This window comes from Tenrec ecaudatus, chromosome 15 (genome assembly GCF_050624435.1).
Source record: "Tenrec ecaudatus isolate mTenEca1 chromosome 15, mTenEca1.hap1, whole genome shotgun sequence".
Taxonomy (NCBI): domain Eukaryota; kingdom Metazoa; phylum Chordata; class Mammalia; order Afrosoricida; family Tenrecidae; genus Tenrec; species Tenrec ecaudatus.
In genome coordinates, this window is record NC_134544.1 from 14,884,745 (window position 1) to 14,904,750 (window position 20,006).

Sequence of the window (20,006 nt, forward strand, 5' to 3'; positions counted from 1 at the left end):
AACCAAAACAAAACCAGACACAGCACTGGCTGCATCGAAGAGCCCGTTTGTGTCGCAGAGTAGCTCTGCGGGACGGCACATGAACACTGCTCTCCACGGCCCCCTGGCGCGCAGACTCACTCACCCACATCGCAGACCTTGTGCAGCAAACATTTGTCCTCCTCGTTCCAGGTGTCCAGGTACTCATCGGGCCCACAGGGCAGACATGCGCTGTCAGAGGTCGCAGTGCATTTAGAAGCCATGTATTTCCCTTAAACGAAACGCGGGGAGGAAAGCACCAACTTACTCGACCGGTTTACACGCCTGTGAGGCCAAGCAGGCTTCGAAAGTCATGACAGAAAACAAGGCGATGGCTACGGGGGGTGCTGTGCCCTGGGCTCTCAGCCTCCCAGCAGGTTAAAAAAAACCAACAACCCCCCCCCCCCAACCTCTCCTAGGTTTGTGTCAACTGTAGTCGCAGCAGGCAGGTCAATTGCTAGAACAGGACATCCTGGTCGACAACGCGGAGGGTCAGTGGCAATGAGGGACACCCTCAGTGAGAGAGATGCCTGATGGCCGCAACACACTACCAGTCTTGAGGGTGCCACAAGGAGGCCATCTGTCATTCACAAGGGCGCCGGGAGCTGGGCTGACCCATGGCAACTAACCACAACCACAACCAACAACAAGTAAAAGATGACTTAACACCCAACAGTCTGCTGCAGGAGTAGAAGGACAGTTTTCACACTGAACCATGCAAAACGGAAGGTGGTCCTTAGGAACCCCTCAAGGGAGAAGGGAGTTAAGCAGGATGAACTTCATCTTCCCCCACCTTAGTCTCCTCTATGAACAATCGGAAGAGGGAATTTCATTTGCCACTATAGGCTCATGACCAGAGTCCTACACTCACACTCACACTTGAAAATCGTCGGTTCTTGGTTCTACTAATCCATAAAACTATTTGTAGCTGAAATGTGCACCGGGTTTTATTGTAAGGTAACGTAGCCTTTCCTCAAAAATAGCATTCCTTCTCTAGAAGCCAAACGAGAGTGAAGCCCAGGGGGCCTGGGACTAGAAAGAGCTGATCATTTTTCCCGCAGAACAACTCTGCACTGTGGTGACCAGTATATCTTCTGCTCCTCAGCAGGTAGGTGGGGAAAAGGCATGGGGTGGGGGGTGGCGGACACCTACCACCACAACCACAGACAGTGAAAATAGTGATTTGGAGATTAGCCCTATGCTGCCTATTTTGGAATTGCTCAAACATGGCTTTGAACGTCCCCTTGCCTTCTCAAGAAAGAGTGTTTTCGAAAATTGTCTTCCCGTGTGAATTAAAGACCCGTTTCTGAAATTGCGTTAGCCTTTCAAGTGGTTTCCTCTCTGAGACGGTTTTGTCTTCAGAGTGACAGATACCTGCCACTTCCACAGAGACGCTACTCATTTTTTTAAAAAAAAAATCTGGCAAGACACTACATTATTCCTTAGGTTAAAAAATAAACAGCACGCTCTCAGCACTGTTGAGGGAAGATGAAAGCTGGCTCCGAACCACATACCTGGTTGGCATTTGCTGCAGCACCGTCCAAAATGCTCATAATGCCGCTCACTGGCGCACAGAGGCGTGATCTGAAAGGTTACCTGAAAGGGAAATTGATATCAGATGAAAATGAGCACTCCCGGGTTGAAATAAAAATTGAACCGCTAAGTTACACTGCTGGAAAAGCATAAGACAATATATACCGTGTTCTGAGAAAGTAAGGATTTTTAGATTCAACTGTGCTTCATATTTTGCTGAAGTACAGTTTTAAATGTCTTCTTGCCTCAGCCAGTAAGCGTATCCTGAAACGTCACTATACATGTGTACTCTCACAGCCCCTCTTGCTCCCCAAAATATTCCAGTCCATTTATCCTGAAGAATATACAAAACCAACCACACGGAAGCACGTTTATCCACACCCATCAAATAAGGCCTGTCTCACAGCGACCCTGTAAGACAGGAGCACGGCCCTTTGAACTTCTGAAACGAAATCTGCACTCATGTAGAGAGCCTCATCTTTCCCCCATGGAGCAGCTTGTGGTTTTGAGCTGCTGATCTTATAGGGAGCAGCCCAATTCATAATCTGCTATACCCCAGGGCTCTTTGAAGGCAGGCTTGCTCATTAAAAAATGTTTCAGTTATTATGTTGATGGCCACCTGATGCATTAAATGAAAACTTACACATTGTGCATAGAAGGTTGAAAACGCTTTTCATAAGTCACATACTAAATAGGTCTCATTTGTTTGTTGTCATCTGGTCGGTAATATGCTACATCAACTTGAGTCACAAAATTATAGTTGAATATACACTCCCTTAATGTGGTGATACCCGGGGATTTCACTTATTGACTTACAGATTGACTCTACATTTTAAAAGACATTTAATAATGTTTACCTTCGTGTTTGCTTCGGCAACACATGTGCTAAAATTGGAACGATACAGAGAAGATTAGCGTGGCCCCTGCGCAAGGATGACACGCAAATTCGTGAAGCGTTCCATATTTTTAAAAAAAATAATGTTTACCTTCTTAACTTTTCCTTGGAATCTGTAGAGGTTTTACAAAGTGTTATAGGGAATGCCTGGCCTTGGAGCTAGAAGTCCCAACCATTTGTTGGCTGAGGGACCCTGGACAAACTGCGTAAACTTTCAGAGCCTTCATTTTCTTTTAGTTCAAAACTAAATGACTTCAAAATCTATATTCATATACATAATATTTGTGTTTATAATACATACAGGAGGAACACGATTAATTGGCATAACAAAGTTCAGAAACACAACGTTCTACATTTGAAGCATAACCAATACCTTAAGGGATTAGATTTCTAGGTGTGAAGAATTGGGACCATCTAGTCTTATGGAACCTCTCAGTCAACTACAATATATCTAGGAGTCCAAAAGTTCGTGGAAAAGTGGAATAGAAAGAAAATGGCGTTTTTAAAGCCCCCTTGTCGTTCATGAAGTTCTGTTCTATATCCCCAGCTGGTGAGGAATGAGTCGTATCTGGGATCTTAAAAGCTCGGGACCGGCCATCTAAGATCTCTATTCCCTGGAACAAAACATTAAGAAGCAAAACAAAGACCATGAAAAGAGACTAGTCTACAGAACAAATGGTGCACACAAACCACGGCTCATCTACCTTGAAACCAAAAGCGTGAGATGGTGCCCAGCTACCACTACTGATCTAGAGGGGGGCCCCCAATAGACGGGCCCCAAAAGAATGGAAGAAAAATGTGGGCAGAACTCAAACGTCTTCAAAAGAAAACAAAACAGCACCAGCAACAAAACAGATCAACTAGACTGCTGGGACCAGAGGCCTCTCTGAGACTATTTCTGTTCTGAGATATTCTTCAAACCTTGAGCTGAAACTAACCTCTGAGGTCACCTTGAAGCCAAATATCAAATTGGCTCAAAAAAGGCAAGAATAGCAACCTCTAAAACCACCGACATGAGACCAAATGGCCCCCGTTTACTTTGAAACAAAGACGCGTGTGTAAAGGGAAGCTGGATGAATGGAACAGCCAGACTGGAACTACTGAGAAGGCTCAGACCTTTTGAAGAAGGTACCAGCGTCTCTCGACGACTTGTGGAAATTGTGGAATAGGAATCTGAACTGCTGCGTACACCTTCACAATAGACAGTCAAGTGCCATTTAAAAAAATACCCAATTGCATGATCATAATACAAATACTAATTTCCAAATCTGCCCATCTAAGTAAAACCAAACAAAGCGAGACAAAAACCAAGTCCCTGGCTGTCACCGATTCTTATCAGTTTGCCACAGAAGAGCTCTTTTCCTCATCAACTCAGTGTAAGAAAGGGCAAAAGAAAACAGCCACTCCTGTCAAAAAGTAATCATGTTAGAAATCCAACAGTGACCCAGAACAATTGGACTTATGCACATCATCCTCAGAAGGTAACTTCATAAAACACGTGGATCTTCCTCTCCTAGAGCTGCCTTCTAGAGAGCACCATGATGGAGCTAAAGAAGGCTGGGAAGGTTCCCTAAGGAGGGGGAGAGGTGAGCTCAGCCTTACAGAATCCAGAGAAATTAGCCAGGTGAAGAACAGAAACTGCCAGGTAGATGTCCACAGATGGGCAACGTTTTAGACAAAGCCCACCGTTCAAACAGAGGCAAAGAGGTCTGAAATGGCATTTCGGGTGGCAGTGGGGCATGCTGACCAATGTGGCTGGGCTCAGAGTGGTGGAGACAAGACAGAGAAGTATCCAGCACTAGGGTCATAGCAGATGTCATCTGTCATATCAAAGAGCTTAGATTGAGGGAGAAGGGATAACATGGCTTGGAAGAAGCACCTCAATCAGGTTGGGTGTTTTGTCAGGAGAGCGAGCATCAAACCAGAAACCCCAGGCTAGCTGAGTGGTGTCTGGAGAATACGATCGGTGTGGCCCTCTCCTGAAAACAAGGAGTTCACGGAGGGACCTCACTAAAAACTCACTTCCATTGAGTCAATTCTGATTCCTGGTGGCCAGTAGGACAGGGTAGAAAAAGAATTACCCTGATGAATTTCCAAGACTACAACTCTTTATGGGACTGGGGGTTTCAAACTGTTGACCTCGAGGTTAGCAGCTGAAGGCATAACCACTATGCCACCAGGGCTCCACAGGAGGGATGGGGATAGGGATGAACTGTTATTTGGAGATGCTGAAGCCATAGGTGCCAGGAAGGCTGTACTTGAACTTGTTTGAGATTCTGGACTTGCTTCCTGGACCTGGCTCATCTTCCCTGAGGATATGTGGTGACATTCCTTCACCAGATGTCAGAGCCTTGAGGACATCCTCTGTGCCCAGTGGAAATAACTGGACTGGTTCCACAGAAGCCCTCTCCTGCTCAGTCTCCCTGTGGTTTCACAGGAATCTATATTCCAGAAGCGGGTACTGCCCTTCTCTGTGTCTGGTTCACGGGGAAAGACACAGGAGGGCTGGCTGGTAAGACTGAAGGCGGTCAATGCCGACTCTGTTGAAGACACAGATCCTGCTGAGCCTGATGAACTGTGAGCCCCTGGGCCACTGATGACAAAGGCAAACCAAGATGTGGCTGGGGCCACACTACGGGCAATGAAGGCTATCCATGGCTTCTGACCCAGTAGAAATCTAAACAGTCTCTGTATGAGAAGCACACACAAGAGGGTACTTTTTAGGGGAATTTGATTTTTTTTTAAAGAGTTACCCTTGAAACAAATGTTTAAAAGTATCATGTACTGTCATAGGTTGTATCCTGGACTCCAAATTGCATGTCTGTCGAACATTACCTGCCTGACACATGTGGTTGACATGTTGGGAGTTTGGCTAAGTCACTCCATCTGTCTATTCATTAATCCATCCATACATCTATCCATCCAGTCGTCCATCTATTTATCCATCCATCCAATCATCCATGCATCCAACATCTCCTAGTAAAAACAAGTACATCACTGCTTTCAGTGATCAATGCCTATAGATTATCCCACATAATCTCTCTCTCCCTAAATCCATCCTTTCTGCATCTAGGTTCCCCGACATAACTTTTTATTTTATAAATGGAATTCATATACCACAAAACTCAGCCTCTGGAGGTATGTAACACCGTTGGCTTGGGGTGGTGGTGGTACATTTTACAAAGTTGTGAAACCATATCCACTATCTATTGACAGGGCAGAATCATGACCCCAAACTGCTGTCTGCTCGACAGAACTAGCAAGCGGAGTTTTGGAGCATAAGCGGGGATTTTGTCATTGGACACATTTGCCTTGACATGACAGAAAATAACGGCTTTAATCTAGTTTAAGGTACAGTTTAAATAGAAATAGACAGTCTTTCTTTTTACAACTTAAAATAGACTTTAATAATGCTGTCACCACAGGGGGAAAGGCATGATTGTTTGTGGGAAGAACACTGTTAAAAGCTATCATGTCAAATATGAATTATACAAAAGATAGGTTATATTACCTGAACAAAACTTAAAGATTCCTGAATTTTACTTGTAGGGTTCATAAAATATTATTTTGTGGCAAGTGAGATGAAGTGCATCATCATTATTGCTTTTTATATACAAAAATTTAAAAACATCCTTTTAGCAATACTCTTTCAATTTGAGTAAAGTGAAGAATTTGTTTCCCTAAACAGATATACGCTTACTCTAAAAACTGCCTATATGATTCAATTTCATAATAAAATGTTTGTGACTATTCCACTTTTTGTAGTTTCCATGGGTTACTTTTTTTTGGTGAGAAAGCATTTCAAATACTGCTCATCTTCCATAGTGAGAGATGAATTGATTATCTGACATATAATTTCAGCAGCTCCTAGATTGGAAATATCTTCTACAAAGTAATCTGCATGATTATTATGATAGCAGCCCTTTTATAAGCTGTAAATTAATTTAAAGGGAAAAAATCACTAGCACCTTGATTATACAACCAGTTTTGCCATTTTTTTTTTGTTTTACAACTTTTAGTTACTCAACCTGGTTTTGTGTGTTATGTCTTTTGAGTCTCTCTTTTATGCAGTCTCTGAGAGTAAACATAAATGTGTAAGTCCAGCTAGATCCATTTTTCGGGCATTTTCCAACTTTTCCTGGGAACTTAAAAGAAAAAGGGAAAGAGAGAGAACAGCCCACTGAAAGCAAGCTCCCTGCTGGAACTGGTTTCTAACATCCCATAGGAATGAGGTTGTCGCCAGAGGCAGGCAGGGGGCTATTTGTACTTTCTCTGTGTTCCCCCTAGACAGGGACCCCTTCCAACTCAATGCAACAACGTTCCTCCTTCCCGGTGTATCCACGTAGCTGATGGACACGTGGTGTGACGATTTCCCACAATTCATTTTCGAAGGAGCCATCTTCAGGGCCTCCTTTCTTTTTGTAGTTTTCCTTCCTTGTTCATGGCAAGACAGTATCCCCTTTCCACTCCTCTGAGTGCCACCATGCCAATGGCAGCTCTCCTGGTGTCCATACTATGTGGAGGTGGGTTGATGACGCAGACCAGGAAGCAGGAGAACCCGGGGCAGTGGTGCAGCGTGGCAGGGATCCAAGATGGCTGGGAAAGTGGCAGAGCTACAGCGCCCAGGGTCAGTGCCCCAGAGGGGGTCGCCCCAGAAAGCAGCCACAGAGTCCCAGTGCAGGCGAAAGGCCAGAGAGGAAGTTCTATTGTATTTTCTAATTACATTAGTATGTGCCCCTCAGTACACCTTTCCTCTCGCAATGCATATACAACTTACAAGGAAGCATCTATATACATTTGAGGGAATGTGGATTGGGGGTAAATAAACATCTGGAAAACTCTTTGGGGTGCCTGCACACCCAGGAGAAATGTGCCTTGGTTGTCCCTCCTCCTCATCCTTCCTGACTCTGCACCCTAATTTTCTTCACCCCCCACTTATGAGACCCAATCCTAGGGGGAGCCCCAGACCTCAGCAAGCACGTAAAGGCCCTTTTGCTGGTCTCCCTCACTCCAGACCCCAGAGCTGGTAAGCGTCCCTGGTCTGCTCTGTGCATGTCAGCCCGTGCATTTGGAACTCAGGAGGAAATCCATTTCTTTAGACGCGTGTCTGTCTAGGGACCTGCCCCTGGGTCTGTCCCAGGCTGGCTCTTGGCCTGCTCCTGACCTACAGACCCTGTGTCTCTGAGACTCCCGTTGTACTCAGCTTCCTGTCTGCCTGAGCTGGATGTACATTATGTCAATGTCCCCCTGCCTGGGTGGCCTGCCAGCCTCCAGGATGCAAGGGAAAGCCTTTGGTAGTTGAATTGAGATATGTAACCTTTTTCAGTTATCTAGATTTTTCTCTTAGCTCGCCTATGAGGCTGACTTAACTTTCTTCTGCAGGGGTCCTGGTGGCACAGCGGTTAAAGCACTAGGCAGCTAACTGAAAGGTCCATGTTCCAACCCGCCAGCTGTTCTGTAGGAGACAGATGTGGCACTCTGCGTCTGTACAGATTTACAGCCATGGCAATCCCAAGGCACACTTGCTGGGTCACTACACGTCAGAATGGACTGGACAGCATTGGGGTTTGGTTTAGCTTATTTTCTTTAAACAATAGAGCAAACACAGTGGAACCACTTTTAAGAGGTATGGTTCCTGAATAGGGAATAGTCACATGGCGCCCAAGAGGTACAACGGGCTGTTTCGGAAGTCTTCCTCCCTCCCTCCAGGTCCCGCTCCCCTCAGGTCACCAGTGGTCCCAGTGATGGGTGTTCTTGTGTGTCTCGCTGGAGTCGGGAAGGGGACGGCCTGCGATCCATTCTATACCTGGGACTCTTCTTTATAGCTGCTACCTCAGAGGCAAAGCAAGAAGCGGCTCTGTCTGTATCATCCGTGTCTTAGGAACCGTAATTTGACTTCAGGTAGTTCTTACAAGTCTTGTAAAGGACAGCCATGTAGTGACAAGATCCAACTGCAGTTCTTAGCCAATAAACTACAAAAATCCTTCCATGCAAATTGCTTTGTAGCCCTTCAAGAAAGAAAGAGAGACCACTCAGACCCACTACCACCGTGTCAATACAGACTCACTGCGACCCTGCAGGTCAGAGTAGGACTGCCCCTCTGGTGCCTAGACCACGGCTCTTCACAGAGTAGGATGCCTCCTCTTTCTCCCTTGCAGCTGCTGGTGGTTTCAAACTGCTGACCTAGCAGTTAGCCCCACGGGTAATCACTATCCCACCCGGTCTCCACTCGCCTTAAAGAAATGGGGAGTTAAAACCGTGAAGGGACGTATTTCATTACCTTGACTGACTTTCTCACGTCTTACTGTGTCTTGTGTGTGTTTGTTTGGGGCACACAGGCTGGTGTTGACCTAATGGCTGCAGACTGTTCTAGAAGGGGCACACTTGCAGTCTGGGAAAGACTGCGGAGCACGGGAGGCAGAGCCCGCTCCTGCAAATCGAGGTCCTTTCTCTTCAAATGCAACCTCAATGCGTTTCCCTAGGCAGAGCCGCTTCGGGTCTGATTATGAAAACCCAGAAGCTGAAGACGTATCCTATTTCTGCCTGAGGTGTAGGGAGACGAGTGGATCTGTATTTAGAAACCTGTTAAGAAAGGTGGAGTTAAATATGGATTTTTTCCCCCTGCGCTGTTAATCAGCCTGATTGTAGTGGAAGTCATTGCAGATGCTAAAATTACTTTCTTGCTCTTCTGAAAATTCATGCTGACATCCAAGAACGTCGACGGAGGCTGGGCCCAGACTGCCAACGCATGAAGGGGAAGAAAGCAGCTGCCCGAGAAGAACAAGGGAGGGGTTTTCCACAGGGTTGCTTTTAGAAACATCGCCGTGCGCGGTCCTGTAAGTACGGCTGGTATCAAGTATCGAGTGCTACGGCAGAGCTGAACGCTGGGGTTTCGACGGAGACATTTCCTCTACGAAAGCGCCCACAGTTCTGCAAGTTGAAGGGGGGCAAGGTGACATTACGACTCTTTCCTCAGCTATAAATGCAGGGAATCGTGTTCGAACATCCCCCCTACCCTCCGCGCTCCGGAGAACTGAGGCTCAGGCGCTATCGGGGTCAAGTGTTAGAATTCACGGACGGGGCCGCGCACAGGACCGGACTCCTCGCAGCACCCAATAAAAAGAAAGGCTCCGCTTTCTCACGGTTAAACGCGTGGCCTCGCTTAACGGCGGCTGGGAGAATTACATGACGTAATCAAGTTACACCACACGTGCCACGGTTCACACAGCCTGCGCCCGGTCACGTGTTCAGTACGGGCATGCACGTTGCTGCCAGGTGCCATCAAGTCGATGCCAACTCCTGCTCATCCGCATGGGCAGAACAAAACTGCTCCGGGACGCACTGGACTGCTAACCACAAGGCCGGCGGTTCAAACACACTAGCTCCTCCACGGGAGAACGAGGCGGCTGTCTGATCGGAAACCGAAACGGGGCCAGCAGGAGTCAATCACCTTGATGGCAGTGGGCTTGGTTCGCATCAGGTTCCATGGCTGTGAAAGCAGACAGTCCTGCCTGCCTTGTAGGGGCCCTGGGGGAAGGGAGGGAGGCTGAGCCCATCGCTGGCCGTGCCCCAGACGGCTTCTATTGTCATTGGCTACGACCACACCACACGCACGAGAGAGCAGATGTTGCCTGGTCCTGGGCTGCCTCAGGTCTGAACTGCATGGCTCACAGCGTTTTCAACCAGCTGGTTTTCATTAGATCACCAGGCCTTTCTTCCGGGTCCACTGAAACCTGTTCGTCATCAGAACAACACATCTGCCTCTCCTGATGGGCAAGTGGTAGGCGCCCTGCCTGGGACTTGCACCTGGGTCTGTCTGTCTGTCTGTCTCCCACAGGGAAGGCAAGACTTCCACCACTGCACCACCACTGTCCCCAGGAACCCACAGACCTGGGCAGAACGAGGATCACTGATGTGGGTCAGATCATTCCCTGAGGTGGGGGCGAAAGGAAAGGAGTGTGTCCAGGAAGGAGGAAGAGGGAGGGAAAGAGAGGCTGTGGGTTGGGGCAGAGCGAAAGGCAGACAGCCTGGTCATCTTACTGAGTACCCCCAGCTTTGTTTCTACCGGACCTTCCCACCAAAGCTGCCCAGCCCAGGGAGGGAGTGTTAGCCGGGCAACATCGTCTTCAAGGAAGGAGGCCGAGCGGCGTGGTGCTGAGGAGGTGGGCTGCTAACTGCAAGGCCCGCAATTCAGAACCACCAGCCAGATCCCTGGGAGAAAGATGGGGACTACTACGTGTACTCCCGTAAAGAGTGAGTCTTGGAAACCCACAGGGGCGGGTCTACTCTGTCCTATAGGGTTGCTATGAGTCGGCATCAGCTCGATGGCAGTGGGTTTTAATTCAAGGAACTTAAAGAGCCGGCAACAGCAAACAAGCAAACGACCAGTTTGATTTCCGAAAAAGAAGTGCCTTCTCATGGGGCTGGAAACAGGCGGCACCATGCCAACTCGGTGGTTTGCAGTCTGAGGCTGTTACATAAGCCACGTCCAGCGAAGGCGGAGGCGCGGTTCACGAAGTGCGTCTGCAGATACAGCTGGGGCCAGATTAGATCTCCCAGTGATTTTCTTAAATAGGACACGACCGAGTTTTGACCGAATATCCATCCAGACACTCTGATGACAAATAAACCTAGTAGGTAGAATTTCAAGTTTACAGATTTACAGAGAAAACCTACGACTTGGTTTTCGTTTGTCCAATCGAATCTCCGGGTCTCATGCTGTCAGACATGGTGGCTGACGGCCCCTCCAGTTCCTGTAAGGTTGATGGTGATGATCACAGTGAATCCAAATAGGAAGATTTCAATGGGTGATTGTTTGGGAAGTAAAAAGTAGGCCTTGCTTCTAAGATGCTTTTGGATAGGCTTTCACCTCGACAGTCTTGGGTTACAGCCAAGTCTGTGAAGCATTTGCACTACCCAGGGGCTCGCAGTGAAGATGTGGTTGCCATTGAGTGGATCTTGACTCACATGATGTCCTTCTCCTGATGACATGCCCAAAGTATGTAAGACAAAGTCTCACCATTCCTATTTCAAAGGCATATTGTGGCCGTCCTTCTTCCTCTAAGACAGCATTTATCCATTCTTCTGGCAGTCCATGGTATTTAATATTGTTTGCCAACACTCTAATTCCAATCCATCAATTCTACTAGTCTTCCTTATTCATTGGTTAGCTTTCCCATACAGGTGAGGCAACTGAGAATACTATAAGTTAGGCAGGCACACCTTAGTCCTCAAAGTAACTTCTTTCCCTTATAGCATGGTCTCACTCACTTACTGTGGCAGCTACATAATTTCCTGTCAACTTGAGTGAAGGGGTGGAGTCTAGCCTGTAAGTTAGGTCATAGCCAGTGAGGCCTCTATGTGGACATGCCCTTCTCCTGAGAATTCTGGGAACTCCTGTCTTCCTCCCTGGAGATGGGATGTACTCTTTTTGTGATACATTCCTGCTGACAAGCCACATGGAGGCACACGCTAGGGATGAGATGAGATGCTTCCACTGTCACTAGATCCACAAGACTTTGCACTCACTGGCCTGTGATCTTCCTGCATTCTGCATCATTGCATGTGTTGTGTGAGTCTGAAGAGGAATTTATAGACTGGTATCAGACATAGAGGCTAATATCAGACTTATGGACTTGATTTGTATTGGGCTTGGATTTTTTTCTCAACATACAATTGCTCTTTTATATGAAGCGCTTTCTTACACACATATGCGTCTCCCTGGATTTGTTTCTCTAGCCTACTTGGACTAAGACACTCAACTACCATCGAGTCGAAGAAATACTCATAGTAAACCCATAAGAAAGGTAGAACTGCTCGTGTGAGTTTCCAAGACTAGAACTCCTTATGGGAGTAGAAAGCCCTGTCTCCCTCCCTTCTAGCACTGTCCAGAGGCCTTTTTGCAGAAGGCTTGAGTAGTGTATGTAATACCTCGTTTGATTTTTGACTGCTGTTCCGTGGGCATTGAATGTGGATCCAAATAAAATGAAATCTTTAGAGGAGCAGAAAGCAACTGGTGGGTTTGAACTGGCAACCTTCAAGACAGCTGCCAAGTGCTTAGTCACAGCATTACCAGGACTCCTTGCTGCTAGCAGCTCAGAGCTCAACTCACTGTGCCACCAGGGCTGCATTCCACAAAGATGACAGCTTTGGAAATCCTATGAACAGTTCTACCCAGTCCCACTGGCCAATGAGTCAGAAGCCACTGGACGGAAATGACCTTGACCATGGGCAAGAACATCTCCTGGGTGGTACAAACAGTTAATGTACTTAGCTGTTTACTGAAAGCTGGAGGTTCAAATCCACCTAGTGACTGTTGCAGTCACTGTGTCGATCCACTATCGATGTAGGCCCCATGATCCCATCCAACACACTCAGCCATTGGAAACCCCAATTCCGCTCTGACACACACATGCGGTTGCCATGAGCAGGAAGTGACTCACTCCATGGCAACTGCAGGTGGTGGTGGCCCAGGAGGGAGAGTGCCTTCCCGGGAAGGCCTTCAGGGAAAAGGGCACAGCTTGAGCAGCAGATCCAAGAGCCTGTGCGGTCAAGTAAGGTGAGAGGAGGGCCTTAGATAAGATGCCACACTCATGACATCACTGATCCAGATCCTGACCAAGCCCATTCCCAGTGTCAGCATGGAGGAGTACTGACTTCAGGGTCCTATTGGGCTCTGCTGTTCTTCCATAAAAGCGTACAGAATGAGCACTCCATGCTATCTTTATTGCCAGGCTGGGGCTAATTTACATTTGACACACACAAAGGTCTTTTTTTTTCCTTTTCTTTTTGAAATAGCTATCATGACCAGGGGTGGGGGGAGGGAACAACCACTGAATTAATTGAGATTTGTTAAGCAAGAATTTTTACATATTAGGGTCACTGGGGTCCCTAGAGGAACCCTGGTGGTGCAGTGGGTTACCACAAGGTCAGTTGTTTAAAACCACCAGCTGCTCCTCAGGCGAAAGATAAAGAGTGACAGCCTTGGAAACCCACAGGGGCAGTTTTATCCTGTAGGGTCCCCATGAGTCAGAATCCACTCCACGGCAGTGTGTTTGGTTGGGCATTTTTGTGATCTATTAAAAATCTTGACATGGTCACTGCTTGGACTGAGCCACTGTGAAACAATCACCTTTACAAACTGTTGTCATAGTTACATAATCTCTTGTCAATTTGAGACTTAAGAGTGAAGGGGTGGAGGTTAGCCTGTCAATCAGGTTGCAACGTGACGACTTCATTTGGAGGCACGAAGGAGATAAATAGCTCACTGGAGGTGGGACACATGTTCACTTCATTTGAGACATGCTTGCAGACAAGACACATGGAACCACACTAGAGCTCTGGAGCTGAAGGAGCCATGTGGGGACCTCCCCCCCACCCCCCCACACACACTACTGCCAGCACTGAGATGCCTCTACCACCACTGGATCCACAAGACTTTCTACCCACTGGCCTGTGATCTTCGTGCATTAGTCATCACTGAGGACTTCATGGATTGGTATTGGACATATGGGCTAACATTAAACTATGGACTTGATCTGGACTGGGCTGGGATGTTTTCTCAATATTCAATTGTTTTTGTATATAAAGCTCTTTCTTCAACACATATGAGCATTCATGAATTTGTTTCTCTAGTCTACTCAGACTAATACAACTGTTCTGAAAGTTACTGCTCACTGGACCCTTGGGCGTTAACCCACTGACCACCTGGACCTCAGATGGGTATGCGCTCCGGAGCAGAAGCAATCCCACTGCGCCTGGCATCAAAGGTCCATTGATTCTCAGCCCTCCTTTTCCCTCTCCCCACAATGCCTTTATTATCCCCACTCCTCCTTGAAGAGAAAACACAGGGCCCAAGGGAAAATGAAGAAATAACTGCATTTCAAAACTTCAATGGCAAGTTTCTTTGTCTCCAAATAAGATAAATAGTTTTTTGTTGGATTTTTTTTTTAAGTGCAGCTGGGGGCTCCACTAAATGAAAGTGCAAGTCGGGTTTGTTTCCTAAACACAGTGAGAGGGGTGGCTTCTACTCATCCCCACAGTACCACTCAGCATAACTTGCACCGAGTGCCTGCTTTCTTTGGGGGGAGCGGGGAGCAGCATTGTCTTCAATGTTTTCACGCATTTCAGCGCAGAAGCAAAGCACTCTCCTCTTTCCTGGAGTCAAAATCAGCCGCCCACTGCTTGTCTAGGCCACTGGTGGCAAGGGGCCTACCAGGTCTGATTCCCTTCCTGGGGGGCCCAAGGGGCCCCAGCCAGGCTCTTCACTGGAGGAGAAGCTGCTACATCCATGTGCTGAAGAACTAAGTCAGAGCTGTTTCCTGAATGGAGACCACAGACACCGGCCCGGGCAGCCCAGTGCTGGGGGATGACCTGGTCACCTCCCACTGTGGTTGAGGTGGGGCAGGGGACACCGTGGGCCCCAGTAATTACTGTCCATCTCTTCTGCTTTTCAACACCTTCAGCAGCACAATCCCTGGACTGCCTCGGACCTACCTACCAACTTCCTTTTTCTTTTAATCAAAACCGACCTCACCTTCTCTTGCTGGAGCCACGGGTGACCTAGTTTTTGTTTTGTTTTAATAAACTAAATCACCCAGTGTTTATTCAGCACCGGCCTCGGACTCAGACTTCCACTCTAGCCAGGCCTCATAGCCCCAAACCAAACCCACTGCCCCTCGGTCCATGTCAGCGCAGACCAACCCTACAGGCCAGAGCAGAACTGCCCCTTGGGGGTGCCCAGGGGCATAAATCTTTACAGAAGACAAAAGCCTCATCTTTCTCCTGAAGAGCGTGGAGTGGGTTCGTACTGTAGACCTTTTGGTTAGCAGCTGACCACTTTAGCCACTGTGCCACTGGGGATCCTTCCTGCCAGGCCAGTGTTTACATCATGGTACTGTGAAATGAAGCAACATGCATAAATGTTAGGTCCCCAGGCAGTAGTCTGCATTTCTAATCAGTTCCCAGGCAAAGCTGGTGCTCTGAGAGGCAAGGTCAGAGATCACCTGGAAGACTGAGTTTCCTAACTTTGTAACATTCCTAAACACTGTCCACGTGTCGGTCAACATTGTGGGGCCATGGGAACCACCCCTCCCATCACTGACGTTGTGCTGGGGCTGGGGACTTATCGTCCCTCATCCTACTGCACCCTTTAGGCACACCAGGGTCATGGGTCAACCCACTCAGCGGGAGGAGGGGGGGTATCGGTAGAGTGGAACAGTGCTGGGCAGCCAGAAAAAAAGAATACTGAAGATTTTCCTCAAATTAAGGGACGGGATCTCCTGAAGGCCCACTGTACCCTCCTCCCGGTGCGCCTTCACAGGAGACAGTCTATCAAAGTCAAAGTCTGAGTCACACGCCCAAGCACCGACTTGGAACGGTTCCACCAGTTTGAAGGAAAACTAGAGATACCTTCGGGGCAGGGAGTTGCGACATCAAGATCTGGAATCTGTTTTCCAACAGGGACAGGAAGCACGTCTTCTTAAGTAACACACAACACAGCTGCCCGGGTCTCCCCATGCCCCGAGGAGCAGGCATGCGGCATTGGTGGCACTCGGCACTCCTGTTTCTGAGGGCAAGGGCGGCCCTGTGCTGCTCAGAGGTGGCTGTATCCTCCTGTGCCTCGGTCACCTGGCATTCTATACACCTTCAGGACCTCAACGACCCCCCAACGGCGGCACGGAAAACCAAGGGGCCACTTTGTGATTATGGTTGCTTTTCATTTAAAAAAATCATTTTATTGGGGGCTTTTACAGCTCTTATCATTCCATACATCCATTGTATGAAGCATATTTGTACATATGTTACCATCATCATTTCCCAAACAGTTTGTACTTGAGCCTTTGGGCATTTCGTTTTTGTTTAAAAAACAAAGAAACAAACAAACCCTGGGACCATGGGAAATTCACAGGTAAAGGCTTAAGATGCAAATTCTAGTTGTGTCCCCACGGAGCTTACCTGTATTGTCTATCTTACAGGCATCGCTCAGAGTGCGGATAGTTAACGTCCCTGGCAGCGACGAGAAAGGTGGGAGGGAGGATTCACCCAGAGGGGCCATGACAGAAAGGCCTGGAGATATGCTCTTAAGAAGCTTATATTTTAAGCCAGTCATTCATTGAACCCTGTGGAAAACAGTCTCCCTGACACACACGGGCTCGCGTGTGTGACCGCTGACTTGGGCAGTTGGGTGTGTAGATCTTACGCCCATTGTCACAGGTTCAGGTCCCTGTAGATGTCTTCCTACTGTGTACCAGAAACACAATGCTGTTTCTCAGACCAACCCTAACGGCACCTCCCTACCCGACTCAGGGACCCAGGGTTCCACGTCAGTTCCTCTCTCTCCTTGTCATTCACTCTTTGCTGGGGATCAATCTTAATGGAAAGATGCAAATCTGTGCCACAGTGGAGGCACATCCACACAGATGCCCGGGCCCAAATGCAGACGCAGAACCAGGTCAGTGGTTCCCAGATGCTCGGGAGAGGGCCTGGGGAATGGAAGGGGCTTCTTAATGTGTGCAGACTCTCTGTTGGGGGCCAAGGCCAAGTTTTGGGAATCGATGGCAGTGATGGGTCTACCCCTTGGGAAGAGAATGACTGCTACTGCCTTTTGCTTTGCAGTGGCTGAAATGACAGCGCTTGCTCTTAATATTTTACCTCCTATTTTTTAAAAAAGTAGCCCAGGTCATTTAAGTCAAAGAAAAGCCCCCCGCCCCGTGCGCCAAAAAGCAAAACAAAACACACCCACTCCTGCCAAGTTGATTCAGAATGATCTTTCAGGGCAGGCTAGGCCTTCCCTTTAGAGTTTCCAAGGCTGTGGCCTTTACACTAGAGAGCTACGTGTTCTAGCCCTGGAGTGGCCGGGAGGGTCAGGTGACCACCTGCTGGTTAACAGATGAGCACTTAACCACTGCTCCAATGGGTTTCCTTGAGGCCAAGAAGGGGTCCCCAGCCCCCTGACATGATAGTTCCTGTGAACCACCATTCCAGCTCATGGCGAGGTAGGCAGCACTGTGCACCCCAGGCTTATCTGCCTGTCCTCTTTGTGTGGTGTCCAATTGCTTGGCTCCTTCTAAAACCGAAAACCAAAATGCTTCTTGCGATTTAGCGGAAGGTTTCGTAGAGTGGATCATGCATTTCACACACAGCCATGTCCACACAGTTTCAGCTCATCCATTGCAAGCCCCTCAGGGGGCCTGCTCATCCCACTTCCTCCCTCAGTTTCCTGCTTCCCCTCCTCCCTCTTTCCTAAATCGCTGCTGGGGTGAAATGCTGCCCTTTTGATGGGAAATGATGATGCAGACACCGCGGGTAGTTCAGGTCTGCACCTGCAAAGTGCCTCAGGGAAGAGTCTTAGGAGGACCTGCCCATCTCTTTCAGACCAATCAACCTGGGCTCTTTTAGGATTCTGAGTTTCCGGCCCCCGTTTTTCTCCCACTCGATTCAGAACCATCCAATGTGATCCTTTTCAGAGTGGTTGGCAGGGCTGGCTGGGCACCAGATTCCTTCATCTGGTCTCGGGATTATGGACCTCATGTTCGTGTGGTCTATGAATCTCGTGGACGAATGTCTCCACGTGTCTTTCAATTTTCACCAGTCTTCTTTCCATTGGACGGGGAGAGACCAACCAATTGGTGCATCTTATGTGACTACTCAATGAATTTCTAAGACCCCAGTCGCTGCTCACCAGAGTAGGATGCACAGCATTGTCATCGTAAGCTGATGCCAATAGACCTTGGTGTCCCTGAGACCAAGATGCTGAGTCCACTCAGATGGACAGAGACTGTCCAGGGCTTCCCAGATGGTCAGTCCCCACAGGAGCAGACAGCCTTAACTTTCTCCTGAGGAGTGGCTGGTGGGTTTGAACTGCCGACCTTGTGGTTAGCAACACCTAACCCACAGGATCCTTTACTACACTAGACACACAGAAGGAGGCTGGGTGTGCAAGGGCTGCTCACTGAAAGGTCATCATTTCACATTTTCCCAGCAGCTGTGCAGAGGAAACCCTGGCACTCTGCTCCCGCAGAAAGGAGGGTGTAGAAAGCCCTGGGGGGCATTCTACTAGGTCACACGGAGTGACTTGGGGAAAGAGCTGACTTCAGGACACCCAATAATGACAACAAGCCACAAACAACTTTGAAAACAAAACAACAACTCCCTTCAGGAGGGTTTGCCGTGAACCCGCTGACAGCACCTGCCATGGTTCAGAGGCCTGGTCCACCTCCCCTTCAGACATTCTGCCAGACCCTAGGGGGAGGGCTTGGGGGGAGGAACACAAAGGCTCATCCCTGTGACCACTTCATCTGGTGTACGGGGAGGGGAGCGGGTGGGGGTGGGGGCTGGAGAGTTGGAGCTGCCTTTGCTTTGGGAAGTGGCAGCGATGATTCAACTTGTCACACTCCTCTTCCTCCTGAGTCAGAGATCAACGGTCTCGTCTCTCCGTTCTCCTGGAAGACGCAGCATTGCCTGTCTGCTAGAAAGACACAATTCCCCCACCCCCCCACCCCAACACCACCACCACCACGTGTGGACAGACTGCCACATCTCTCCCACTGCTCCTGGAGGTCTGCTTTCCTTCCTACCCCATCGAAGAGTGGATGCTTAGGAGAGCTGGCCAGCCCGGCCACTAACTGTCCAAATCTGGGCACGGTGCCTGCCTCTCTGTGCCTCTGCTCTGCACGGTGGGGCCAGGACTAGCGATGACCAGTGTAAGGCGCGGCCCTGCGTGGATGTGCTGACCGGGCAACGTCTCCCATCACACAGAGGGCGCTGGGAGTCCGAGCCGACTCAGGGCATCCAACAGCAGCCACATACAAACCCCTTGCACACGTCAGCACACAAATGGCGGGAACGTCGGTAAACTGAGGGAGCTCTGGTGGCACAGTCGGGTAAGCGTTAGACTGCTAACCTTAGGGTCAGCGGTTCAAACCCACGAGCCTCAGGAGAAAGGGGAGGCTGTCTGCTCCCGTAAAGAGTCACAGCCTCGGAAACTCACAGGGGCAGTCCTACCTGTGCTTTGGGGCCACCATGAGTGAGTACCGACTCGGCAGCAGGGAGGGTGGTTTGTGGTTACTGTGGGAAAGATGTAGCGGTCCAGTTCCATAAGGACTACTGCCTTGGAGACTCTCCTCCTCCGTCCTACGGGGTCCCTGTAAGTAGCAATCGACTTGGTGGCAGCAGGTATTATAAGCACAAAGCTGAATTTAATTCAAAACCAAACCGACTGCCACCGAGTGGATGCCACATCAGCTTTCTGAGGCTGTACATCTTGACAGGAACATACAGCCTCGTCTTTCTTCCAAAGACCACCTTGTGGGCCAGCAATCCAGTGCTTCCTGGACTGTGCTGTCACGGCTCCTCCGTGGACTCCCGGAGCTGCGGCCTTGGTGTACAGGAGGCTGCTCCACCCATGCAGAGACCACGCCAAGTTTCTAACGCAGGAGGCCCGGGGCTGCTGCATGGGCACTTTGGATATGGGCCCAGGGGGTGCTGTTGCAGGGTCCAGAGCTCCAGAGAGCCCCTGCTCTACACAAGGCTGGTTCGCAGGGCCCTTTGAGGCTCAGCC

General features: G+C 48.9%; 1 protein-coding gene and 1 non-coding gene across 2 annotated transcripts in view; one reads left to right on the plus strand and one right to left on the minus strand.

Moving 5' to 3' along the window:
- Nucleotides 1-20,006, minus strand: part of TNFRSF11A (TNF receptor superfamily member 11a) — a 66,121-nt gene that overhangs the window by 31,255 nt on the left and 14,860 nt on the right. Inside the window, exons 2-3 of the mRNA XM_075533213.1 lie at nucleotides 1,533-1,614; nucleotides 125-250 (exon numbers count right to left, since the gene is read on the minus strand). Of these exons, the coding sequence (XP_075389328.1) occupies nucleotides 125-250; nucleotides 1,533-1,614 (208 nt within the window). The remainder of the gene's footprint in view (nucleotides 1-124; nucleotides 251-1,532; nucleotides 1,615-20,006) is intronic.
- LOC142428307 (U6 spliceosomal RNA) lies at nucleotides 2,413-2,519 on the plus strand. Its single transcript, XR_012780230.1, has one exon. It is a non-coding gene; the product is annotated as a U6 spliceosomal RNA (small nuclear RNA).